This window comes from Canis aureus, chromosome 12 (assembly GCF_053574225.1).
Source record: "Canis aureus isolate CA01 chromosome 12, VMU_Caureus_v.1.0, whole genome shotgun sequence".
In the NCBI taxonomy this organism is placed as follows: domain Eukaryota; kingdom Metazoa; phylum Chordata; class Mammalia; order Carnivora; family Canidae; genus Canis; species Canis aureus.
Genome location: NC_135622.1, coordinates 29,579,018 through 29,606,651, shown reverse-complemented (window position 1 = coordinate 29,606,651; position 27,634 = coordinate 29,579,018). Strand labels below are relative to the sequence as shown.

The 27,634-nt window shown below is 44.6% G+C and overlaps 1 protein-coding gene and 1 pseudogene across 4 annotated transcripts in view; one reads left to right on the top strand and one right to left on the bottom strand.

Annotated features, from left to right (window-relative positions):
• Window positions 1–15,138: 15,138 nt before the first annotated feature.
• Window positions 15,139–27,634, top strand: part of ACOXL (acyl-CoA oxidase like) — a 348,364-nt gene continuing 335,868 nt past the window's right edge. For all 4 annotated transcript variants that reach the window (XM_077843324.1, XM_077843323.1, XM_077843322.1 and 1 more), the window contains exon 1: window positions 15,139–15,404. In XM_077843324.1, coding sequence (XP_077699450.1) covers window positions 15,280–15,404 — 125 coding nt within the window. In that variant the 5' untranslated portion in view covers window positions 15,139–15,279. The remainder of the gene's footprint in view (window positions 15,405–27,634) is intronic.
• Window positions 20,107–25,010, bottom strand: LOC144281371 (uncharacterized; annotated as a pseudogene).

Below are 27,634 nucleotides of genomic sequence, written 5' to 3'. Positions count from 1 at the left end.
TTTTTTTTCTTCTGTGAGTTATGACTTCAGAAGATGTCTCTGTCGTCCAAACCTCTGTCGTCTACTCTTATGGATAAGAACTGGTCTTTTGGATGACCAAAGTATATTTCTCATATATACTTGGTCTTTCTCTGCAGATTCTGTCTTATAGTTCACAAAACCTTTGGAGTTTCCTTGAGAAAATGTGGAGAATGGTAAAGGTGTCTTTTGTTACGTTAATGAGGTAACTTTTGAGAGCACTTAAGGGATGCTGCTGGTTGCCCCACAACCTCAGTAGAGGCGAGGGATTGAAGGTTGACACAGCCAATGGCTAAAGAATTAGTCAATCATGACCCTGTAATGAAGCATCTATATAAACCCAAGAGTTCATTTTTTGGTCTTTTTATTTTCAGAGAACCTCCACACTTGGGGAACCAGAATGCTTCCATGTGTCACCAAACACCACCAAGTCCCATGGAGACAGAAGCTCCTTTGTTCAGGACCTTACCCTCTGTATCTGGTCATCTGGCTGTTGATTTTTATCCTTTATCATATCCTTTAGTAAACTGGTAAACGTAAGTAAGTGTTTCCCTGAGTTCTGTGAGCTACTCTAGCAAATTAATCAAACCCAAGGAGGAGGTGGTTGGAACCTCCAATCTGTAGCTCGTTGGTTAGAAGCACAGGTGGCAGCCTGGGGCTTGTGACTGGTATCTGAAGTGGGGCTGGGGGACAGTTTTGTAGGACTAAAACTTTAACTTGTGGAATCTGATACCATGTCTGTGTAGATAGGATCAGAGTTAAGTTGAATTTTAGGATGCCCTGCTAGACACCCTGCTAGTGTCTGGAATTGCTTGGTGTTGTGGTGGAAGTATGTGTGTGGGGTCTTCCCTTGCCATGTTGGAATTGGATCCAGAAACCTTAAGAATCTTGCATAAAATTATCTTTACTTCAGATGCCAGCCACAAGTTTTAGGGGTTCTCTGTTACCCACACTTCTGGCCAATTGGCTTCAAATTCAGGGGTTCCCACAGCCTTCAACAGGTTTGATAACTCACAAGAATGATTTACAGAACTCAGGAAGCTTACCATTACAGTTTTAATATTAAATATTCACATAGAGGGTGCCTGGAAGGCACAGTTAGTTAAGCGTCTGCCTTTGGCTCAGGTCGTGATTCATGATCTCAGGGTCCTGGGATTGAGCCCTATGTTGGGCTCTCTGCTCAGTAAGGAGCCTGCTTCTCCCCCTCCCTCTGATCTTCCTTCCTGCTTGTGCTCTCTGTCTCAACTAAATAAATAAAATCTTAAAAAAAAAAAATTCACATAGGGTGAAGTCTGGGAGAGTCCTGGATTTGGCCTTTCCATGTCCTCCCTCTGTGGAGTCCAGATACATTATGTTCCTGGGACATTAATGTGTTTCTTTTTTTTTACATTAATGTGTTAACCAACCAGGAATCTCCATTGGGCTTCAGTGTCCTGAGTTTTTACTAGAATTTCATTACGTAAGAATGGTTGATTAAATCATCGACTGTGTGTGTATTTGTGTGTGTAAGTGAACTCCATCTCCAACCTACCCTCTTCTCTCGAGGTTGCAAGGACTGGCTAATATCCTGTGGCTCCAAGCCTCAATCTTCTAATCAGTTGGTTCATCTGTGTGCTGACCAAAGTGTACTACATTACACATTCGACCCCCATCCTAAAGCTGTCTGGAGACCCACCATGAGTCACCTCGTTGGCAAAACAAGACAAAACATCCTATTACTTAGAGAATTCCAAGGGCTTTTGAAGATCTTCCAGGAACCCAGGTCAAAGACCAGACAAATTTTTATTATACCATAAAGTGATGTGCATGTTTGAGCATAAGCTCAGAATTTCATTAGTGTTAATAGCTTCTGTACTTTATAATATCAGTACTTTCAGGACAGCAATTCTGTCCTCTTATGAAATTGGTAACCAGTTGGTGTTCTTGCTCAGATTGGATTTGCTTCCAACTCTTCAAAGAGCTGGACACTTCCCAAGCTAGAGAAAAGAGTTAAATCAAGGCTCAGATTTAGTGATTTAAAAGCATCAGTTTTGGAGACAGTCCTGACAGATGTTTATATAGCTAAGCACTGATAAAATTCTTGTCTGAATTAGGTCCTTCAGCCTATCCTTTCTTTTTTTTTAATTTTTTTATTTTAAATATGATAGTCACACAGAGAGAGAGAGAGAGAGAGGCAGAGACATAGGCAGAGGGAGAAGCAGGCTCCATGCTCCGGGAGCCCGACAGGAGCCCGACGTGGGATTCAATCCCGGATCTCCAGGATCACGCTCTGGGCCAAAGGCAGGCACTAAACCACTGCACCACCCAGGGATCCCAGCCTATCCTTTCTTAAACAAGGGAATGGCACAAGGAAACTGAAGTGATACCATGAGTTATTGGTAGCCTGGTTTACCAGATGCTTAATTTACACACACATACAGTATTAACATGATGAAAACAATTTAGGTGATCCAGACTTTAAGACTTCAGGAAGCATGCAGTCTCCATCCTCAAGAGTCCAGAGAACTGTGAGGCGTGTGAGGCAAGTTTTTGTGCAAAATGAACAAGGAAGAGAAAATTTTAAAAGGGACAAGGAAAACACTGGAGTTACTTGGTGTTCGGGGATCAGTCTCCTGGATAAATGTGGCTTCTGGGCAGATGGAATCCTTACAAGCATGTGAAATTTTGAATGTTAGGTTTGGGTTTGCGGATCTAATCTCCCTGAATTGATAATGCCTGGTCTACTGAGGAAAGTAATGTTCTTAGGTACACATCAACTTAAAGTGGCTGCTCAGCCTCTGTTAGCATTTACCTAAGTTGTATTTCTATCATATAAGGCTCTCTGCCTTGCCTGCTACTGCTGTAGTCACTGTTTCTATTGTCACTCTTACATTGTCATCTCATATCCTTGTATCTTTGTAGTCTCTTTGCTTTTGCATACTGATGTACTACATTACACTTTTGACTATGAGACACTTCTTTCATTTCATTAATACAACTGAGTCGCCTTTCCATCTGTTGCACTTTGCAATTTCGGTGCTGTATTAGATTGCCTAGGCCCTTTCCATAGGCTAAATGTTTGAAAGACTGGGTAATGCTGCTTTTTTTTCTGCTTCCCTCTTGGAGAGGTCTTGGGCCTTCTGTCTAAAAAGACATTTAAATGATGACCCCACTTTTTTTTTTTTTTAACTATTCCATTTTGGCTTCCTGACTATCTTGAACCATTAACATCTCCTCCAATCCATTTTCCTGATTATCTCTGACCTTTGGATTTCGGTGTCCTCTTGGGCTTTGCACCAGCATTCTGAGAGAAGCTTTTTATTTGGTTCACATACTTATGAGGTGAAAAATGAGGATAATTGAAGTAAAATTAACCCCAACAGGAAACAATGAACCCTTTTACAATCATTACCTGTATTCATATTAAATATTTCCTATAGTAGCCACTTAAAAGTTCCCAGACTTGCATTCTCATGGTTTCAGCCTTGTCAGTATTTTCTCATTCTTTAGCCGTTTCTATATGCCTGGATATATATTATATACATATCCTGCTTAGACCCACTTGGCTTGGCAAGGATTTTAATGACACTGAAAATTTGAGATCTATTCAAACTCCATAGAAATCTATTTTGTTATCCTTATTCCCACTTGATAGCCTCTTTAATTTTTCTGTAAGTGCATCTTGGACAGTATCCCTTCTCTTGGACATTAATGAATTTGTCACAGTATGGTAATTGATGCATACTTGGCAGTGACAATAGTAAACATCAGTGACTTTACAGAGAAGCTTATAAATCTATCCAGATACTTTGAGTCACAATTAATAGAAAACCTATGGGTGCCTGGATGGCTCAGTCAGTTAAGTGTCCGACTTTTGTTTTCAGCTCAGGTCAGGATTTCAGAGTCGTGAGATTGAGCCCTTTGTCAGGCTCCCTGCTCAGGACAGAGTCTGCTTGAAATTTTCTCTCTCTCCTTCTGTCCCTCCCCCTTCTCTCCCCATCAAACAAACAAACAAATAAATAAATAAAATCTTTTTTAAAAACCCAGAAAACCCAAATCAAGCTCACTTAACAGTAAGAACTTAGTGGCTCATGTAACTGAAGAATCCATAAGTATGTGGGTTTTAGGTGCAATTTGATCAGGATTCTTACATTTTTCCTCTGCTGTGCTCTCCGCTCCACCACCTCTTCTTTGACTTTGCCTTGGGCTGAGTTCCTTTATGGTAGCAAAACTATTGCAGGAGTTCCTGGTCTCATGTGCTTACTCCATAGGGCCAAATAATCTACCAAATGTCCTGTGTCACTCTGCATTGGTTAGGTCACATGCCTTCCCCTGAAGTCTCTTCTGAATCACATGGATATATACCCAGAGAAAGTCAGGGGTTTGGGAAGTTAAATGGCTGAGAAGACAACCAACAAATGTCTGGACAGTCAGTTCCTAGCAAGCAGAGCTCTCTGTCACTCTGTCACTCTGTGCTCTCTGTCACTTCGAAAAGGAAATTGGAAAACTGCTGGAAGTGAATGGGGTCACTTGAGCTGCACACTGCAAACTGCTGACCCAGAGCTGCAACTAGTGACCCAATCACTAAGTGGTGATTCTCTTTGGCATCTTCTGAATATAACCTCCTTGTGACTCATTCTTAGAGGAATGATGAAAAGAACAAGTCTGTCCAGAAGCCCAATAGAAAAGAGGCTGGAATGGCTATTAGATATACCAGTCATGGATACCACCATGCCTATTGTGTGGTCATTGTGCCTTCATGGCACTTGGAAACTGAAAAAAAAAAAATAGTTTCAGAAAACAGAATAACCTCTTCTATTTGTGTTAGCTTTTCTGGTAGGTTAGCTCCTGTGCAGAGAGAAGCCTCCATCTCCGCAGAAGTCAAAGAGACTGTTCTGGGCTGAATTGTGCTTCACCCTTTGCCAATTCAGATATTGAAATCCTAACCCCCAGGACTTTAGAATCTGGCCATACTAGAGATAGGTCTTTAGGGAGGCAGTTGAGTTAAAATGAGGTGATTGGGGTGGGCCCCAGTCCAGTATGACTGATGTCTTGAGAAGAAGAAATTTGGACACAGACATGTGCAGAGGGAAGACAGTGTGAGGAGGTAGGAGAAGATTGCCATCTATAAGCCAAGGAGAGAGACCTGGGACAGGTCCTTCCTTCATGGCCTTTAGAAGGAACCGATCTGATGATACCTCCAGAACTGTGAAAAAAAAACATTTCTGTTGCTTAAGCCACCCAGGCTGGGATACTCTATTATCCCCAAAACTAATTGGTTCTAGAAAACTAATACAAACTCCAAAAAACTCCCCAGTTTGGCCACATTTCTCTTACCCCAAGAGAAATGTATTAGTATTAGTATTAGTATTAACTTCTAAATGTTATTTGTTTTCCTAACACCAGTTTTTCAAGGCAGGTAAATGAAGTTCTGACAGGTCAGGACATCTGAGGAAAGTTACCCAGCCTTTGGTGGAATGCAGGTCAGCTAGTCACATCATCTTTCCCTTATGAACTTAGTTTCTTCAATGGGAGAAAGAAAAAAAGCAGCTCATGATAGCCAAGAGTTGGCACTAATAACCAAGCTATAGTGTTCTAGGAACCATTTTAGAGAATGTTCATACCAAACAAAGCCACAGATGGAATTACACGTGCTTCCTTAACAGCACCCAATCCAGAGCAAATGCCTGCTTCCTTGATCCCCTCCCTCCCGATTACCTAACACAAACCCAAATCCTGTAATAAGTTCTTCCTAACATTTCTTGGGGAGATGCCTCCCAATCCCCCATAGTATGCTGTCACTCTTGTGGCAGTGAGCCAGCAAGCCTAATCTTGTTCCTAGTTGTCTTTGACCAAAAGGCATTAACAAGATTATCAGATCTTGGATTTCATATATAATAATAAATAATAACATCAGTATTGGTAAATAATAATAAAATTTAATAAAATAAGCATGTATACAGTATTCTAAGTTTACTTTTGTTTCCTTATGATTTTCTTAATAACATTTTATGGTTAATTTATTGTAAGAATACAGTATATAATACATATACAAGATATGTGTTAATCAACTCTTTATAAAGTTATCAGTAATGCTTCTGGTCAAAAGGGAGTTATTAGTAGTTAAGTTTTGGGAGAGTGAAAAAGTTGTACATAGATTTTCAAGTGCAAGGTAGGGTCGGTACCCCTAGGCCTTGTGATATTCAAGGGTCAACTGAAGTTCTTTTGCCTTTATTGGGCTGTATTTCTAGTGGGCTATATAGTCAAAGTAATGAATTTAAGATTAATTAAAATAATTTTCTCTTGTGGTTATGCCACTAACTTGAAATGGAGTCAAGTATGTTTCTTTCAGTTTGCTTTTGGTTTTTAGGGACTGCATTTTTTTCCTGTTAGATTTAATGTTTTATTTTTATTTTTATTTTTATTTTTATTTTTTAAAGATTTTATTTATTTATTCATGAGAATACACAGAAAGGAGAGAGAGAGAGGCAGAGACACAGGCAGAGGGAGATGCAGGCTCCATGCAGGGAGCCTGACATGGGACTCGATCCCAGGTCTCCAGGATCACGCCCTGGGCTGTAGGCAGTGCTAAACTGCTGAGCCACCAGGGCTGCCCAGATTTAATGTTTTAAAGTTATATAACATTTACCAAGTTTCAAAATCAAATTTATAAAAAAAAGGTATATTCAGAAAGGCTTACCTTCCATCCCCATACTCTCCCTCCTTCTATAGGTAACAATTTTATTACCATTTGGTTTATCCTTAATTCTTTTTGAAAATATAAATAAGAGTACAATATACACATTCCTCCTATTACACAAAAGATGTCAGATTTTACACATTGGTCCTTACTTGTGCGAGTAGGGGTGGACATATTGGTGGGCAGTGGGAAAGGGAGAGAGAATCTCCAGCAGTATCCCCTCTGAGCACAGAGTCCTGGCTGAGAACAGATTCTGGCCTTGGCCTCGATATCATGACCCTGAGACCACAACCTGAGTGGAAAACAAGAGTTGGAGGCTTAACCGACTGAGCCACCCAGGAGCTGCGCTCACTTGCTTTTTTCACAGTGGTACATCTGACAGTCCCTGCATGGCAACACACTGAGAAAATACTCCATGGGAGGAACCGTGGAATTCACAGAGGGAAGCTTAGCCTTGGACCAGGAATTTGTCTCTTGGAGGAGGGATGTGGAAAATCGAGCTGGCCTCAGAACTGACCAGTCTTGCTCTGGGGAGCCAGGGAAAGACACCATCACAGGTCACAGCTTGATTGTTTCCAAAAATGGGGATCCTGAGAGTTAGAACAAATTATTTGAGAGTTAGAACAAATTATTTTAAGATTTGTATGGAATCAGAAAAGACCCCAAATAGCCAGGGGAATTTTAAAAAAGAAAACCATATCTGGGGGCATCACAATGCCAGATTTCAGGTTGTACTACAAAGCTGTGGTCATCAAGACAGTGTGGTACTGGCACAAACACAGACACATAGATCAATGGAACAGAATAGAGAACCCAGAAGTGGACCCTGAACTTTATGGTCAACTAATATTCGATAAAGGAGGAAAGACTATCCTCTGGAAGAAAGACAGTCTCTTCAATAAATGGTGCTGGGAAAATTGGACATCCACATGCAGAAGAATGAAATTAGACCACTCTCTTTCACCATACACAAAGATGAACTCAAAATGGATGAAAGATCTAAATGTGAGGCAAGATTCCATCAAAATCCTAGAGGAGAACACAGGCAACACCCTTTTTGAACTCGGCCACAGTAACTTCTTGCAAGATACATCCATGAAGGCAAAAGAAACAAAAGCAAAAATGAACTATTGGGACTTCATCAAGATAAGAAGCTTTTGCACAGCAAAGGATACAGTCAACAAAACTAAGACAACCTACAGAATGGGAGAAGATATTTGCAAATGACGTATCAGATAAAGGGCTAGTTTCCAAGATCTATAAAGAACCTATTAAACTCAACACAAAGAAACAAACAATCCAATCATGAAATGGGCAAAAGACATGAACAGAAATCTCACAGAGGAAGACATAGACATGGCCAACATGCACATGAGAAAATGCTCCGCATCACTTGCCATCAGGGAAATACAAATCAAAACCACAATGAGATACCACCTCACACCAGTGAGAATGGGGCAAATTAACAAGGCAGGAAACCACAAATGTTGGAGAGGATGCGGAGAAAAGGGAACCCTCTTACACTGTTGGTGGGAATGTGAACTGGTGCAGCCACTCTGGAAAACTGTGTGGAGGTTCCTCAAACAGTTAAAAATAGACCTGCCCTATGACCCAGCAATTGCACTGTTGGGGATTTACCCCAAAGATGCAGATGCAATGAAACGCCGGGACACCTGCACCCCAATGTTTCTAGCAGCAATGTCCACAATAGCCAAACTGTGGAAGGAGCCTCGGTGTCCATCGAAAGATGAATGGATAAAGAAGATGTGGTCTATGTATACAATGGAATATTACTCAGCCATTAGAAACGACAAATACCCACCATTTGCTCAACGTGGATGGAACTGGAGGGTATTATGCTGAGTGAAGTAAGTCAATCGGAGAAGGACAAACAGTGTATGTTCTCATTCATTTGGGGAATATAAATAATAGTGAAAGGGAATATAAGGGAAGGGAGAAGAAATGTGTGGGAAATATCAGAAAGGGAGACAGAACATAAAGACTCCTAACTCTGGGAAACGAACTAGGGGTGGTAGAAGGGGAGGAGGGCGGGGGGTGGGGGTGAGTGGGTGACGGGCACTGAGGGGGGCACTTGACGGGATGAGCACTGGGTGTTATTCTGTATGTTGGTAAATTGAACACCAATAAAAAATTAATTTATTAAAAAAAACAAAACAACAACAACAACAACAAAACAAAAATGGGGATCCATGGGAATCAAGCCAGGAGCCCCTGATGTTAGATTGTCTGCTATGGGCCTTCCCAGCATGTGCCACTGCTCCCTGTGCAGTGGCAAAGGCTCCAGGGAGCCCACCAAGTCTCTTTGCAGACTTTGTCCTGGGGGAAAAGGAGGCAGATTCATCAGAGGTGACCCTGTAATGAAGCCATGGGTCTTTGGAGGGAAGGACACTCCTGAGGACAGTGTGGTGGTTGTTTCTGGGATCTTTCTGGGATCCCTTCCCTTCCCCTAGACACATGTCTAGCTCCTGAGGTTAGAGAGGCAGTAAGGAAAATCTGCTTTCCCCATTGCAAGCTATGCTGGAGGGCCCTGGTTGGTTTGTTTGGTTTTTTTTGGAGAGCCCTGTTTACAAGGTAACAACATAAAGGGAAATCGTGTCTCCTGGCTGCCTTCTCCACATACCATCCAGGGTCAGACTGTCCAATGTGGGAGGCAGCAGACCTGCTCCTGGTCACATGGGAGAGACTCCACAGGGCCCCCAGAACCCTTGGCAAGATAGGAAGGAGGGGCTTATCAGGGGGTCAAGGTTCTGCATCAGCAGGTGATGTAAGGGGTCAGGTAGTTCTGAGCTAGTACCGGTACTGGGTCTTCTGAAGTACTCAGATTGGGAAGAACTGGGCAGCATCTGGGACGCTATAAATCAGCTTCCCAAACTGCCCATTTCCATCCTCAAACTTTAGCATGGTGGCCAGACTACTCCATTAGAGGTCATGCCCTGCAGTGTCCTCATCCAAAAAGAAAGGACTGTCTGGACAAGTTCCAGGGTGCTCCCTCCCAGCACAGACATTATATGGTTCCATGATTTTGACAAAACAAGCTGAAGTCCCCTGAGAACAGTCTGTGTCTTACTCAGAACCCTGAGCCTTGGATTGTAATGTTCTTGTCCCCAAGCCTCCATAAAAAAAAAGCATCCATAAAATTCACCGAGGCCAATGGGTCAGTCAGTCCTGTCTGGGTAGAGTGGGATGTAGGAGGTGACTTAGAGTCATAAAAGCCCTGGATCCTCTGCCCTGGAGAGCAGTGTGCCCTTGGGCAAGTCAGTTAACATTACAGTCACTCATCTGTAGAAGGAGCTAAAGAAACCTGGCTGTGTCAAGATCCAAAGAACCATCCCATGTGGGAAATGCTCTTCAAATGTTCTAGCTGAGGGCCAACCTCTCAAAAAAGGGCCAAGGGTCTGAGAGCAGCACAAAGTAAAGCAGGTCATGGTTTATGGCCTCCCTCTTGTATGGAGGATCTAGGGCTATAGGGTAGCCCCCCGGGCACAAATCTAAATGCCATCCCCAGTCCATGGTGGATCAGTGCATCTTTGTCAGAGGCCTGTGACCACTGGGTTCCTTCATTTCCCTCTGAGGCCCAGCTGCGGGGACCCTAGCTCTTGCCTCAGCTTTTTTCTCCTTGGTAAAGGACTTAAAGCTACCCTGAAGAGTAGGCTGCTGTGGAGAGGGAAAGGTAGAGAAGGAGGGAGAGGGGGAGGAGAGAGCACTGGTGGACTTGGAGCAGCTGGTCCCAGTTGTCTCTGATACCAGCCCTACCCCTGCCCTTCCCCAGTTGTGATGCCCAAGCCTGACTTATATTTTGGGAACCAGTACACTTCCCTTTTGCTGAGGAGTTCAAATTGTTTTTTATTTCTTACAACTGAGAAAGTCCTGGCTCACCCAGACAGTCCAAGGGGAGGGGGCGTTTTTTTTTTTTTTTTTTTTTTCTCATCATGATATACTCTTTGATCTCCATCACCTGTACCTCCTATCCCCCCACCCACTTCCCCTTTGGTAACCACTAGTTTGTTCTCTAGAGTTAACAGTCTGTTTTTTGGTTTGCCGCTCTCTCTTTTTTCCCTTGTTCCTCTGTTTTGTTCATTAAATTCCACACGTGAGTGAAATCATATGGTATTTATCTTTCTTTTTTTTTCACTTAGCATTATAATCTACAGGAGCCACATTTTATGTCTTCTCCCTCCCTGCCTTCCATCATCTCTCTCTCTCTTTGTGTGTGTGTGTATAACATATATATATATGTATATGTATATATGTACATGTGTGTACACACATACATGCATTACCTAGATTTACACAAATGTGTGGGTTTTTTTTTTTAAGATTTTATTTATTTATCCATGAGAGACACAGAGAGAGGCAGAGACACAGGCAGAGGGAGAAATAGTTTCCTTGCAGGGAGCCTGATGAGGGACTGGATCCCAGGACACCGGTATCATGGCCTGAGGCAAAGGGGGATGCTCAAACACTGAGCCACTCAGGTGCCCCCAAATAATGTGTTTATATACATACACACACACAGCTTTTTCCTGACTTATTTGGAGAAAGTTACCCTTCTACCCCTTAATACTTCAATTTGCATACTTAAAAACAGGAACATTCATGTATATATTTACACAGTACAATTAGCCAAATCAGGAAACTAATAATGATAGAATATAATTTAATTCACCTCGTTTAAATTTTATCAATTGTCCTAATCATGTCACCATCTACTGTGCAGCAAGGCTGTGAACCACCAGTCTAAGCCACCAGCTGTACGTTAGAATCACCTTAGGGGCAGGGGTTAAAAAATACAGATGCCTAGTGTCTATCTCTAGAAATTGGTTTCATTTATTTAGCGTGTGTGTCCACTACCAAGCCTTTTTAAAAAACCCAAGGTTACTCTAAATGTGCAGCCAATGTGAAAACCAGTTATTTAAGCTGTTAGTGGTCATTTTCTTCCATTCCTTTCTCATGTTTTTGGCGATTGGTTTTGGATAGGTATGCTGGGTTGAATAGTGTTCCTCAAAAGTTCATGTCTACCTGGAACCTCAGAATGTGACTTTATTTGGAAATAGGGTCTCTGCAGATGTAATCAAGTTAAGATGGGGGTCATACTGGATTAGGGTGGGCCTAACTTCAGTAACTCATGTCTTCATAAGGAGGAGATTGGAAAACACAGAGAGATACACAGGGTAGGTCATGTGACCATGGAGGCAGAAATTCAAGTGGTGCAACTATAAGCCAATGCATATCACGGATTGCCAGGAGCCACCAGAATCTAGCAAGAGACAAGGAAGGATTCTTTCCCTGAATCTTCAGAAGGAACAGGGCAATTGCTGACACCTTGATTTCTGACCACTTCTGGCTTTCAAGGACCATGAAAGAATAAGTATCTGCCGTTTTAAGCTACACAGTTTTTGGAAATTTGTTAAGGCAGCCCTGGAAAACAATACAGTGGGCATTAATTTGACAACTTTCCCTGAGAAATTCCTTCAATGATTCACAGGTTCTAGAAGATTCCTTAGAGCAGGTTGGCAAGTACTGTTGATTTTCCCTCCTCTGGGCACCTGGGAGGGCTACACTTTTCTGTCACTTGGAGTAGGTGTGCCATGTGAACAGGGTGGTGCTTGTCACTTCTGGGGTACCTTTTCAAGCCGGTGGTCAATTTGACCTAATTTCATACTCTGATGCTGGGCCAGTGATGCTTCAGATGGATGTTGCCGGGTCTGTCAGGCCCCAGACTGAGAACTTGCTGAGAACCCCAAAAATCCATCCAGAGGTCTTAACAGGGGTGTAGGGCAGACTCTTGTCATAAGGGGCAAAGGGTAGAGGTTAGAGTTTTCTAAGTTTTAATTGGCCTTTGTTGGTCAAAACACTTCTGTTTCATCTTTTACTGAAAGGATTTGGGGAGCAGTTGCCTCTTCTGACTCTGAAAGTCCCTGGATTAATGGACTCTCTCTATTCCCTTTCACCCCTGATTGCAAACTTCTCAGCTATTTCTAAGTTCATCTCTTTCTTATAGTAGTTTGTCAAACACAGCCAATAGCAGCCAGCAGCCAGAACAGACAATGATGACACTGTCTTCCCCACATCCTCTCCTGGAGCAGGGAATTCATTAGCTATGTGTCTGTTGGGTACAGTTTTACCAAATGTTTGACACTTCCTAACATGAACTTTCTTCTGTCTGGTTTGGGTTAATAGCATCCTCACTGCCCCTCCTAATCCCTAAGCACATTTTTTTTTTTTTAATTTCAAAGCAACATTTTTCCAGTAGCTTCTAGGATAGACTAGGTTGCAGGTGGGTAACAAACAATGCTCCAAAAAAAATCTTAGTGGCTTATAACAATAAAGATTTTTTTCCCTCACTCAAGCTGCATGCATTTAGTAACATGTTGTTAGCTTATAGATCTCTGAGTCAAAAGGAACCACACCCTGACTTGATGGAGAGACCACTGTGCATCCCCCACTGGCCTGAGATGTGATTTTGTGACACTATGGGAATTTGGTTGCCTCCATTGAGGAGTGGATAGTGTATTTGTCCATAGAAGGGAGAGTGAGACAAATATTTGGTTAGATTTAGTAGTCACTCGTGGGCACAAAGGGCAAATTTAGTCATCACTACTGCTGCTCACAGATTATTTTGGGTGTTGGGTATCTGGGCATGTCCAGAATGGTACTTCCCTTCTCCCATAGAGTCAAGAGTGAACTGCACTGGCCAAAGGATTGTGAGTGGAGATTACATGTGTCATTACCAGCTGGCTGCTCTAAGAGCCTTTGTGGCCACACAATGGTGGCTGTCCTGTCTGCTGGGATCTGGAGTGAGGGAACATGGAAGAGAACACTCATGTGCCATGAATGAGAAATAAATTCTTATCTTTAAAAACTCTAAGGTTTGGGGGTGGTTGTGGCCACAGCACACCTGGAATAGTTTGGGGGTTGTTTCTTGCTACTATGCTATCTTGACTCTCCTTCTGCCTGGCATCATGTGTTGCTTAGAGCTTGAGTATCCATCTTATGACTGAGGAGACAAGTTAAAAATAAATAAATAAAGATAGTACACCAAGAAAGGATAGAACAGAAGGATAGAAAGAAACATGGTCCCTGGGTAGAGCTACTGAACTAGACTTTGGCACTCTCCTACCTCCAGGCTTCCCCTGTTATAGGAGAAAACACTTTTATCCATCACATTTGGTTGGGTATTGTTACTTGTGGCTGTACAGATGGCATAGTAGACAGAATAAAGGCCCACCAAAGATGTTCATGTCCTAATCCCCAGAAGCTGTATGCTGTCTGACGTGGGAAAAGGGATGTTGCCGGTGTGATTAAACTACTGATTTTAAGATAGAGATTACCCTAGATTATCTGGGCGGCTAAATGTAATCACAAGAGTGCTTATAAGATCAAGTCAGAAGGAGGGAATGAGCAATAGAAAACACTGAAAATGGAAGAAGGAAGGAGCCAAGACCCAACCAATTCAAGTAGCTTCTAGAAGCTGGAAAAGATAAGGAAAGAGACTCCCTCTCCCCCAACACTCTCTCCTCCCACTTGGAGCCTCCAAGGAGTCTAGGTCCACTAACACCTTGCTTTCAGTCCTGCAAGATCCATGTTTGACTTCTGACCTCCAGAACTATAAGAGAATACATCTGTGTTGTCTTCAGCCACTCAGTTTGTGGTCATTTGTCACACAGCCACAGAAGACTGATAGACAAGTTCTCCACTCACCTAATGACTGCGGACAGAATCAATACCGACTGCTTCACCCCCACCCCCCCAACAGGTCACCTCCTTGTAAGGGAAGAGCTAACATTTCCTTTGTATTTAAAAGGAGAATCAATACAATATGTGAGAGTTCTGCAGAGGAAAGGGATAAGGAAAGTTATCACTAAGTTTCCTACTCCCCACAACAAAAGGAGGGGGCCTGGGAGATGAGTTTAGTGTTCATGTTCAGTGTCCTGTCTGCATCTCCCAACTACTCTGCCCTGCAGTGGCTGCAGGCCTGGGCTACCCCCAGATTACAAATCGTATTAAAGTTCACTGTAATGCCCAGTTTGGGGGCAGCAGGGAATCGAGCTGAGCTGCAGCTGAGCCGGAGCCTGAGTGGGACCAAACCGTCTTGCATCCCGGGAATCGGCTAAGAGGCTGGCATGCAAGATCTGCTGAGTAAAATGTCTTGGCTCTGAGCAGCCAGGACTTCCCGTGCCCACATCCACCTGACCAACTCTCTCTCTAGGGTTCTAACACTTGCTTCTTGTGCGCCCACAGACTGGAGGCACCATGGAGTATAGGACGTGAGTGGTAGAAACTAAAGTTCCAGGGCAAGGCAGTAGACTGAGCTTCCTGGGGAGGGCGAGAGGAGACCACGATAGGAGCCCCGACTTCCTGGACAGCTTGTCCCTTGTGCCCAGGAAGCAGTGTCGGGGGCGGGGGAGGGGACAAGAAGATTAAGAGGGAGGAGACAGGCTCCGCAGCGCTCGCGGATAAGAGAGCGCGCTCGCCCGGGGCCCACGTGCGGGCAGCGGGGCGGAGGCGCGGAGGGAAGTGGCTCCGGGGCCCCCAAGCAAAGCCACAGGCACTGCTTCGCGATGGAGCCGACCCCCGTCCCGGGGCTCGGGGACTCGTCCCTGCACCGCTACCTGGACGGCGAGTTCTGGAGCCTCAAGAACGAGCTCAGCACGCTCCTGGGCTGCAGCCCGCTCTTCCGCCACAGGTACCGTGTCGCCGCCGGGCCGGCTGGCCGTGTCCCCTCGGTCACCGCGCGCTCCGGGCGCTCCGGGCGCTCCGGGCCAGGGCGAGGCAGCGCCCCCTCCCCCTTGCAGATGAGGACTCTCCTCCCCAGAGGTGCGGGCCCGCCCACGGCCGCCCACTTAACGCGCCCGCAGGGAGGGTGGCCTCCGCCCGCCCAGCTCCCTCGCCCAGAGTCGGGGCGCAGGGCTGGGCCCCGCAGCGGCAGGCGAGGTGCTCCCCCGGGACTCGCGGCTGGAGGGTGGGGCTCTGCTCCTGGACCTCAGTTGCTGGAGCGCCCGCCTCTCGCGTCCCACACCGGGTGGTGGGAGAAGGGGCAGACAGACTGGGATGCGGTGGGCGTGGACGGCGGAGCACGAGCAGGTGCGCCCGAGCAGGTGCGCGGGAGCCCGCAGGACAGCGTCGGCCCCGTGGTGCCTGCCCGGAAGAGCGCACATTCTCCCGGCACGGGGATGGACTGGCCCTGCACAGGACATATCTGGATGTCCGGGGTGGGGCAGGCTCGCAGAGGCCACCGAAGAGCACGGGGGCGGGGGCGCGGGGTGCCGAGCGCACAGCTGCAATGCAGTGGGGGGACTTTGGTTGTAAGGGGGGGCTCAAGTCTAGGTCATTTGAGGCCACGACAGCCCTGAGAAGTGGGCAGAGGGGCTGGTGCTTCAAGTTTACACATGGAGAGGAGTACTCAGTGACCAGCCGTCAGGACCAGAACTCAGCATGTGTGTCCCCCTGGGGCTCTTTCTCCTGTGCTCTGCTGGGCAGCTGACCCCTTCGCGGGCAGTCTGGAGAGCCCACCCTTATTTTTGGCTTAAGACTTAATTAATTAAACGCCAGTGTGTTGCAAAGGAGGATTAACTTGTTAGCCCGTGCCCAGTCAGCCCACGTTTAGCTTATCGCTCAAGAATGAGCTGGGCTGAGGCTGAGAGATGCCTTGCCCTTGCAGAAGTCAGGGTTCGTGCCCTGGAAGGGGGTGGATTTAGGGAAGGTGAAAAGTGAAATGTGTAAGACCAAGCTGTGTCCTGGAATGTCTTCCCTGCTTCTCTTTCCCTCTGCTTCATACATAATTCATTTATGTCGTGGTTCTCAAAGTATGGTCCAGGGGCACCCAAGACCGTTTCAGGAGATTCAAAGTTAAAACCAATTTTATAATGATACTAACATGTTATTGGCCTTTTCATTCCCATTCCCCTATATGATATCCCAATAGATTAAATGCAGAATCAGACATGAAGTCAGCCTTCTTCTATTAATTCCTCCAATTAAAGGGATTTGTAAAAATGCAGAATAATGCCCACTCTTATCACTAATTTTTTTCGGGGGAAGGGTTGGAAAATATAGTTTTCTCATTGAAAATAATGAGTTTATTAGTTATTTTCAAATGATAATATATATTCAAATATTTTGTCATAATTTCTAATATGGTATATCAATAAATATTTGGGGGCCTCAATAATTTTTTTGGGTTTATTTTTTTTCTAGAGCCAATTTAGGTTTACAGCAAAATTAAAAGTATAGAGATTTTCCACATACTGCCTACCCCCACACATGCATAGTCTCCCTCATTATCAACATCACCCACCAGAATGATACATTTTTCTTTTACCAAGATTGAACATCATGATCACCCCAAGTCCCTAGTTACATTAGGGCTCACTCTTGGCACTGTCCATTCTATGGTTTTGGACAAATATACAGTGACATGCATACATCATTATGGTGTATTATACAGAGCATTTTCACTGCCCTAAAGATCTGTGCTTTGCTTATTCATCTTTTCCCACAATTCACCCCTGGCAACCATTGAACTTTTTCCTCTACGGTTTTGCCTTTTCCAGAATATCACATGGCTGGAGTCATACAGTATATAGTCTTTTCAGATTAGCTTCTTTCACTTAGTAATATGCATTGAAGCTTCCTCTATGCCTTTTTGCGGCCTGATAGCTCCTTTCTTTTTAGTGCCGAATAATATTTCATCGTCTGGATGAGCCACAGTTTATTTCTACGTTCACCTACTGAAGGGCATCTTGGCTGCTTCTGAGTTTTGGCAGTTATGAATAAAGCTACTAGAAACATCTGTGTGCCGGTTTTTGTGTGGAGGCCTTAGTAGTTCTTAAGAGTGCAAAGAGGTCCTTTGAGTTATACTTCTTTCTGCCATAGCCCTGTCTCACATCTTGACACAAATCTGTTCCTGTATTTCTCCGTCTTCTGAGTGTAGTTCCTGGGCTGTCATCTCTTTGTCCTTTGCAATTTAGGGAACTGCAGTTTAAAATAGGGAACAGAATTCTAATATTCTAACTGATGACCTGGGCCAAGCAAAAGGTACTTCCTTGTGAATTGCACAACTTGCATAGGCATCGAGGGAGAGGCACACCAGCACGTCGGAAAGCCAGCGGGTAGCTTATTTCCCCTATGCTCACCATCAAGTCATTCTACCTTACTGAGCTGACGTTTGCTCACCCACAGGATGGGGATAGTATCTGTGCTGCTAGGTTAAACAGCTGAGATGAGAAACTGATGAATAGGTGTTCAGTGATGCTGGCTGTGCTGTGACACCAATCCCCCTGCCCTGCCCACCCCCCACAAAAAAACTCACCAAAAAAGCACCAAAAAAGAAAAAAAAAAAAAAAACCTCCATTATCTTAACACTTTTCCATTCTTTCCAGTGCTTGTTTATTGATTTCATAAATTTGGAGTTGTAACAAGAGGCTAGACTAAATTTCATATCGTTTTCCCCAAGTGATTCAAGATTCTGATACCTATTTGATAGGTCACACTGTACTCTCAGATTTGATCTTATCATGTGTTAGAAGACACTGATCCTGATTTCTTGGTGTTTTAACATTCTGCTGGAATAGAACGCTCCATAGGAGACCAGAAATAAAATTTCTCCATTCACTGGTTCACTGAGGCAATGTTGCATCTCCTGTGACTAGTCTTCCTCCCCAGGCCTTTGAAGTTAAAGTGGGTGTTGTGGGGTGGGGTGGGGTTTGTGGCCACAAGGTTCTGTGAGTGCTGTGTGTGTACAGTGGGAAGTTTGCACAGGGTCAGGCACTCACACGACATGAGAGGCCACGAAATAGTTTTCTGCCAAAAGAAAGATTGTGTAAAGATTGCCAAAAGATTGTGTAATTTCCGCACACATAATGGCTACCTCCTCAGCTCGGGTTTACTGTGGACACTCTGCTCCCAGGTATGGTGTGAGCACAGTCCAGGTTCCCCTCCTAAGGAATGGCTTGCCTTCTCTCCTAAAGTCTGGCTTACCAGACTGATTCCACACTTCCATTCTGTTAAAGAGTCCCCCAGGTCCTGGGGATTTTGCCCTGGTTATTGAGGGCCATGTGACAGCACCCTGTTTGATGTGACAGCAGGAGGATTTGGGGAGACTCAGGGTTCCCCACTGGGGTTTGCAGGGAATGCTTAAAAGCAACATCTGAAATGAGACAAGCTTTTAAAATATTTTTGAGTTTTTTTTCTTGGCAAACTAGAGCCCTTTCCTAAGGGCCAGGCTGGTGGATTGGTGTGCACATGTAAAGGCATGGCACACATCCTCAAGAAAACAATCTACAAAGCCCATTTGATATGGTTGGTATCCTAAGACCTTCTCCCTGCCCTGCTATGAGGCTCCCCTCCCTGGTTTTGCTGTGCTGGCTCCCATCACCCCTGCTTTCTCTCTACTTCTTTGGCTTTCCTTTATTAGAACAATGCACATTTTCTCCTCCTGACGGTTGATGGTTTTTCCCCTAAATCTTATTCACATATGCAAGTATTCATGAAGACGTTCTTATTGTAAAAAGCCAAATAATATAGAAAACCTTAAGCTTTCCTACATCATCCCCTCCCCAACTACTTTGTTCACTGTAGTAAAATGTACATATGATCAAATTTACCACTTTAATAATTGTTAAGTGTACAGCTCTGTGGCATGAAGTACACTCATTTCCTGTGCAACCACCATCATCTCCAGAACTTCTTCATTTTCCCAGATAGAAATTCTGTACCCATTAAACAACAGTGCCCCAATCCTCCCTCCCTGCCAGCCCCTGGCAACCACCTATTTCTATTTTCTCTCTCTTGACTGTTCAGGGAAACTCATATAAGTGGAATCATACAATATTTGTCGTTGGCATTTGACTCATTTCACTTAGGGTATTGGCATTGGCATTTGGCTCATTTCACTTAGGGTAATGTTCTCAAGGTCCATCCATGACATAGTACGTGTCAGAATCTCATTTCTTTTTAAGGCTGAATAATGCTGCATTGTGAGGGTATACCACATTTTGTTTTTCCATTCATCCATAGATGGACATTTGATCCCCCAACCACTTTTCATACTTCAGTGTGTTGTAGGGTTTTTTCCTGCTTCTTTTTCTATTTTTCTATGAGTTCATATAGACGTGAACGTTATGTCTTTCTATAAAGAGGATTGTGCTGTTTATTTTATTCTACTGCTTATTCTTTTACAATTTGATTCTTATTTTCGTTGGTGTGATGTATGAACATTCTTTTTTAAAAAACTTAAACAGTTCACAATTTTACTTTCACATTTCATAATACAAATGAAAATTGCTTTTTTTTTTAAGTCCCACTACTCCCCTGCCAAAATTATTCCCTCTTTGAATAGGAAGGGGGAGCAAGTCTTCCTTTTTCATGTAGTCAGAAAACACCCAGAGTCATAGCACTGCGATCTGGTGAAATAGAACAAGTAATATAAAATGGGCATAAATGATTTCCATCTCTCCTAATCTGTCTGGTCGAGTCATTATTGACTGAGTGGGCACCATCACAGGGCAGGCAGGCAGGTGGGAAATCTCATTACAGGGGGCCCTGGCATCATTGGCATGTGGCCTCCCATAGGCAGCCTCATTTCAGGAGCAGGTCCCATCACTGGCATCATTCCAGGAGGAGGAGGGCCCATCTTTGGCATCATGGCAGGGACCCCCATAGGAGGTGCTGGCATCATACATGGCAAGGAGGACCTGGAGACTAGGGGGAGATGGAATCATTGCCCCTGCAGGAGAAGGCGCAGAGAATGGAGTAGGAGGTATCTTTCCTTCTCAAAATGCAGTGGTTGTTTTGTCGATCAGGCTCTGAGCCTACTCTTCCATCTATTTCTGGTAGTAATCTTACACATTCTCTTCACGTTTCCCACCACTGCAGTGTGTCTTTCTCATGGATGGAGACTCATGGGTGAGGTGTGTGTCCCAGTAATCACAATAAAGCAGAGAACCAGATTGTTTCACCAGATTCTTATGTTATCGACCTCCATATTCCTAAATAAACATGCTCAAACGGCCACTTCTTGACTCACTATAATAGAAAGGGAAGATTCTCACTATTGCACCACTTTCTTTCCCTAGTCTCTGAATATTAGCATGTCACCATTTTTATTTAAATCAGTATCCAGTGTTCACATTGTTATGACTCTATAAATATTATTCCCAGCCATGCCCCTTGACATATCCTATTTCATTACCTTTCTTTTACAACTTTTTATTTTCCTTGGAGATAGCAGTTTCCCCCTTTACTCAATTGCTGTTTTCTATAAACTTATCACTCACTGACCCCACACTTTGGGATAGAACTATTACACTCCTCTCAACCTGGTCAAACCAGTCAGGTAATTGGCAGTTCCCCTTCCATGCCCCCTCCTGCCCCCCAAACCCCACAAAGAGCACAATTATCCTGGAGACCTCCTACTGGGGCTTCCATGTGGACTGGCTTTCTTTCTTTCTTTCTTTCTTTCTTTCTTTCTTTCTTTCTTTCTTTCTTTCTTTCCTTCTTTGATTTTATTTATTTATTCATGAGAGACCCACAGAGAGAGGGAGAAGTGGGCTCCCTATGGGGAGCCCAATGCAGGACTCAATCCCAGGACCCCGGGATCATGACCTGAGCTGAAGGCAGACGCTCAACCGCTGAGTCACCCAGGCGTCCCTGGACTGGCTTTCTACACCTCTCTTCAGTGTTGAGAATTTTCTTTGCATCTCCTCTGTAGTCAAGTCACTTTTCCCAGGCTTTCTTTCTCGGTTACCCTTTCTGGGGGAATGGAGGTGGCCACAAATTCCTTAATGCTACTCTTGCTGAGAGGTGTGATTGTGTTCTCTCTCCTTGAATCTGGGTGGCTTTGTGACTGCTTTGGCCAACAGGATATGGCTGTAGTTACAGTGTGCCAGTTTCAGGACTCAGCTCTGAAGAGACTGGTACCTTTCATTTCCTGTCTCCTGACATCTGGAGCTACCACGTAAAAAGGTCTACTAGCCTGTAGCTGCCATGTTGTGAGGATACCCAAACTAGTCCATGGAGAGAGGCTGCAGAGAGAGAGGTAAAGAGTTGCCAACCCATTCCCAACTGCTCTAGCTCCCAGCTGTGAAGTCATCTGAGCTGGGATCCCAGACATTGTGAGGGAGAGACAAGCCATCCCTACTTGTTCCTGTGTGTCCAAATTCCTGATATAAAGCATAATGAGAATATTAATGCATTGCTATTTTAAGCCGCTAGGTTTTGGGGTACATTGTTACACAACTATGGATAACCAGAATAGTCTTTCATTTAATAGCTTCCTGAGAAAGAATACGAGAGAATTATATTTTTGGGATTAAAAAAAAAAAGATTTTATTTACTCGTAAGAGACACAGAGGGAAAGGCAGAGACACAGGCAGAGGGAGAAGCAGGCTCCCTGCGGGGAGTGCCCTGGGATCACACTCTAAACCGAAGGCAGACGCTCAACCACTGAGCCACCCAGGTGCCCCTGTTCCTTTTTTAATAGCGCCTGTTGTTTTCTGTTGCAAAATCTCTTATTTTTTGAGATGTTCTTTTCTGTTCTCTGCTTTGTTTCCTTTGCCTCCCCCCCCCCTTTTTTTTTTTTTTTGGATTTGTACTTTTGACTTCTCTCTTTTGTGTTAGAGGCTTTCCTTAAATGTCTAATTCACCTTGGGCATTTGCTCATAATAGGAGCAAAGTAAATAAGTAAAATGCTGATTATAAACAGGCAGGGGTGTCAGCCACAAGCTTCCCTCATCCTAAGGATAGTCTTTTCAGTGGCAGATCAGTTTAACTGTTTTTAGACTGAGTTAATTTCTCCAGAGAAACTCTTTGGGTTTCCCGAGGAATGGTGGGTGGTGAATGAAGGACAGGCAGGTCCTAATCCTGGCTGCCAGAAGTGATCGTGAGCAGTGCTCCTCCCTATGTGACTTTAGGCTGATTAGAAAACACTCCTCTCCCAAGACGTTTGACTTCCATTTGCTGGAAAATACTTGCTAACTCTGATTTTGTTACAACAAGTCACTTTATGGTCATCTGCTGGGAAGTTGTCAAAGCTGCCCATGATATGCAGGCCATCTGTGAGGTTTGGTTAGCCCTGTGTATTGGTAAGTGGGGCCTGAGGCTGAGGGGTCTCCCTCTGGCCTCTCTGTTTTTGGTGTGGGGCCTCTCTGTTGCCCTCATTCTCCTGACAGTGAACCCCCAGGCTTTGATGGGCTTGGGCAGGGACTTGGAGCCATCAGAGGTGCCTAGAGCCTCCAATTCCCAAGTCTTAGTGGAGTTCTGTTGCACTAGCTGGTTGGCTTCTCAGCCTTATAAACCTACCATTCTCTGTTCTGCTAAGTCAGCTACCTGTGCACTTGCCTGTTCACTTTCTACCTGCCAATATGTTACTACTATTGCTTGTCTGCTGTTAGTTTCTCTCCAGTTCTTGACTGGCCCATATGGATAGTCACTCTTGTTTTAGTTGTAGAGAGGAATATGCAGCTTGCATTGGCTCTAGGCATGGAGGCTGGAATTCAGGCTCCTGGGAGATGCTGCCAGGAATCCCAGGCTCTGCTCTCTTCACATCCAGACAGGTCCTGTCCCCCTTGTGGCCATCAGAGCTTTGGGCTCAGCAGCCAAGTGGCAAGAGAGGGTCTCACTTGGCATCCAGCCTGGCCCAGGCCACCCTCACCAGCCAGCTGGTTGCTGCCATTGGCTTTCCTTGAAGTAGGCACCGGGGCATGGGACCATCAATGAGAACCATGTGGTTGGTGGAGCAAATGGGAGACTGCTAAAGAAAAAGTGGGGTGATAGGGCTCACAGAAGGGGAAATGCGTGCCAGCCAGACTAAGGTGCTAGGCACCCATTGTTGGCTTTTCCCTTAGTCTCTGGATGGTTGTAGGGATTGAAGAATGTCATGGAAGAGGCCCTGGGAAGCCACGACTCTGCCTTAAATGAGAAGTTGAGCTTCTCTCTCCTTGTTGGCATGATTTTGATCTGAAGATGAGCAGTATCTTGGCTTTTCTGGGTAGGAACTTGCTGACTGATTGCAAAAGCAAATGTTATACGTGCATGGGACCAATGTTTGTGTAAAGATATTAGGGCATATGGGCATTTATTCCTCACTGCTTCAGGAGGAACTGTCGAAATTTCTGAGGATTCCTGAGCCCAGTTTCTAACTGAACCCATTCTTACTGTGTTGTGAGATCTCTGAACTGCGAGCTGCTCTCAGAGCACCTTCCCATAGTCCGGGGAGCAGTTCAATCCCAGCAATGACCCCGAGCCTAAGAGGATAATGGACTATGGCTGCCCACCACTTTGGTCTGTCCAGCCTCTGCCCCCTTCTCTCTCTGCAAAGCTGTTGAGATTCTCCTGCAACCTCCTAATAGGGTGCATATTTATTTTTTATTTTTTATTCACCTTGTGTTGTGCCGAGTTATGATAGTATCTCTGGTCTTTTTAAGTTCACTTCTCTCCATCACTAACTTAAAATGTCAAAGTTGACAGCATTTATTCTCTGTCCTCTCTCCATAAATAACACTTTGCCAGTGAATTGAATCCAGGAGATGAGAAAAGGTCTTACATGATTATGACTGTGGACAAGTGATGACATTTGAGCCAAGCAACGGCCTCTGATTACTTGTCTTTCTGATCATTTTTTTTAAAAGATTTTATTTATTTATTCATAAGAGACACAGAGAGAGGCAGAGACATGAGGCAGAGGGAGAAGCAGGCTCCATGCAGGGAGCCGGACATGGGACTCGATCCTGGGTCACCCAGGATCACACCCTGGGCTGAAGGCGGCGCTAAACCGCTGAGCCACCCGGGCTGCCCTTGTCTCTCTGTTCTTAACAATGACTTTATGGACCATGTGGAAACCTCTGGTTATTTAGACACTATCTGTGGGCTTACTGAGAGGGCTGTGGACTCCCAGCGTCCCCGCCTTCCCACGTGCTCCCCCCACTGCTCCCTGGCTGCCATGGGTGAGTACTGACTTAACCTCTACTTGACCCTTCATGAATCTCAGGCCTTGATGTCTCAGTTGTAATTAGCCCCTGAGGGAATCTCGGTGTCTACCTTCCCAGTTCCCATTTACTTGTAAATGGACAGGAGTGGCCAGGAGGCTTTCATGGTCTAGCAGGAGCCCCCGGCTCCTGTGCATATTGCTTGACCCACTGAGGGTGCATCCTACATAGTTGAATGGGTGCTTGTTGAAGATGAGAGATTTCCACACTAGATCCCTGCAACCTGTGTGTACTGGTGTTCTATCAAAAACACCCTTTGGTTGACCAACAGGAAACACGAGGCCTGGCTTGATTGCAGAATCCACCATTCCATGGGCAAAGCATGGCCTTAGGAGAGAGCCAAGGCCTGGTTATATCTGTAGACCACAGTTCTAGGCTCCTCCAGTTAAACTGAGTTAAGTGGCACCGCACACTAATTTCTGTTTCTCAGCTAACCTCTCTTGTGCTATTTCAGCTTCATGCACGCTAAAAATATAACCCTCTATGTTTGAAGTATCAAGTCTCATTTCTACGCCAGATGCTGTCCTGGAGGTTGGGATCACCACGATAGCCTGGGTCTTTCAGGAATCGCCCCTTTGGCTGAGTGGATGTAGAACCCTCAGAATCCTGGGGTTGGGTCAGGGTGGTGGGTGGGGAGGAAGAGTCAGCAGCAGTGTCTGCCACACATACCTTTACCTAGTGAGGAAGCCTGTCTGAATTTGTTGAAAGTTTGTATTTTTGTCTTGGGAGATTTTATCTGTTTCTGTCCTCTGCTCATCTGGCCACATTTCTCCCTCTGCTTCCTAGTCTCTTCCACCCTTTCTCCTTACATCCCCTCCCTGCTCCATCCCTCCTGAGGACTTCTCCCTGCCACAGACACCCCACTTCTCAGTGGATTGTGCAGAGAGACCAAGTACTTGCTCCTCTGCCTTCTCATAACCCCTGCAGCACCAAGTAAGGGTAAACACCCTTACTTGAATAGTAAAATAGTAAACCAGAATAGTAAAATAGAAACTGGAAGCTTTCTATTCCAGAAAACAACTATGCCATCCCTGGGGAGGCAACAACAGGCTCTGGCCTCCTGAGGGCTAATGATAATGTGTGACATTTTATTGTATCACATTGTTTGGGGACCCTCCATCTACCCTTGTGTCTTCTAGGCTAGAGTCTGAGCTCCTGTGGGGTAGGAACAGGCCTGACTTGTTTTGAGTTCCTTGTGTTTAGGGTGGCGGGGATGCTTGATGCAAGCTGGGGAAGGAAGGCAGAAAGAGAGGACTGAGAGGTTCAGTCACTGCCTGGCAAGCCAAGGATGTGGCGTGTGGATTAGAAGTTCCTCCTGTCAGGGATTCCTGATGGCTTTTGTCTCTGACTGAGAGGATCTTTTCTTCCTCTTCCTTCCTTTCTCTCGATCTTCATGCCTTCCTCAAGCTACTTGCCTAGACTTTGCCAATCAGAAGTAAGTGTACATCTCTGTGGTTGAGTGAACTTCGCAGCTACAATTAAAACCGCAGTGCTTAGAAAACCCTCCCTTAGTATTTTGTGTCACCCTTGTAGGTTCAGAGCCCATAGTCTTTGACAGTTACCACAGGATGATTCAATGGTTTCTGTTTCCACTCAGGGTTAGGTCATCCAGGCTGTGCAGGGGCTCACAGGGGTGGGCGGAGGCTCTGGAGGTGGGAGGTCAGGTTGTGAGGTAGCTGTGGTATTTGCTAGAAGACGAGGGTTTCTCTGCTCACTGCCTCAGGGGATCTGTTCTTCACCACCTCCTTTCATTTGTGTGAGTGCTTGGCAGCCAGGTTGTACCTCACTTTTTTAATGAAGATGAGCATTTTGATTTTTGCCATTTTCAACAAGAAGAGATTGATATGATAGGGGGAGTTTATCCTGGGCCCAGCTGGAGATGTCTCCTAAAGCAAAATTATAAAAGGGACCAGGATGATGATACAGGTTACTGAAGCAGAGCCATGCTGGGAAACCAGAGTTGATTTTCAAGTTCTTGTCCGAATTCATTCAAGCAACATGGTTGCTGCCTAGAATCACATGATGGTCCAAGACTGGGCACCATGGATATTTCTTATCAGGAAGGCATTCAAATTTGGTGTATGAAGATGCACTTTCTATTACACCCAAATTGATTTTGAGAAAAAAAAATACACAAACCACTTCTTTAAAGTGGTTTTTTATTGGTTGGGTTTTTAAAAGGTTTTTCAAAAAATGCAAAAGAACTTTTTTGTTGTTGATACTGTTGCCTTCTTTCTTATCTCTTTTCAAAATGGACTTTTAATTTTGGAATAATTTTCAATTTACAAAAAAAACTGTGAAGATAACACAGAGAGTTCCCAAAAACCCATAACCTCTGTCTGGACATGAGAGAAATACCAGATAAGCCAAACTGAAGGATATTCAACAGAATACATGACCAATGCTTTTCAAAAGTGTTGAGGTAATGAAAAACATGGGAAGATTGAGGAACTGTCACAAATCAGAGGATGCTAAAAAAACAAATCAACAGGGGGATCCCTGGGTGGCTCAGCGGTTTAGTGCCTGCCTTTGGCCCAGGGCACGATCCTGGAGTCCTGGGATCGAGTCCCATGTCAGGCTCCCGGAATGGAGCCTGCTTCTCCCTCCTCCTGTGTCTCTGTCTCTCTCTCTCTGTCTATGATAAATAAATAAATAAATCTTTAAAAAAAAATCATGTCAACAAAACGCAGTGTGGCATCTTGGATGGGATCCTGGAATGGAAACAGGACACTGGTGGAAGAAGTACAAAAATTCGAATGAAGTCTAGATTTTAGGGAATAGTAATGAACCAATGCTGCTTTCTTAGTTTTGACAAACGCGCCAGGGTTATGTAAGATGTTAACAATATGGGGAAACTTGCTGAGGGGTATATGGGAACTCTCCCAGAGGAACCACTGTTCTGGTTTTTTTCCTACTATGTTTTAATTTTGTC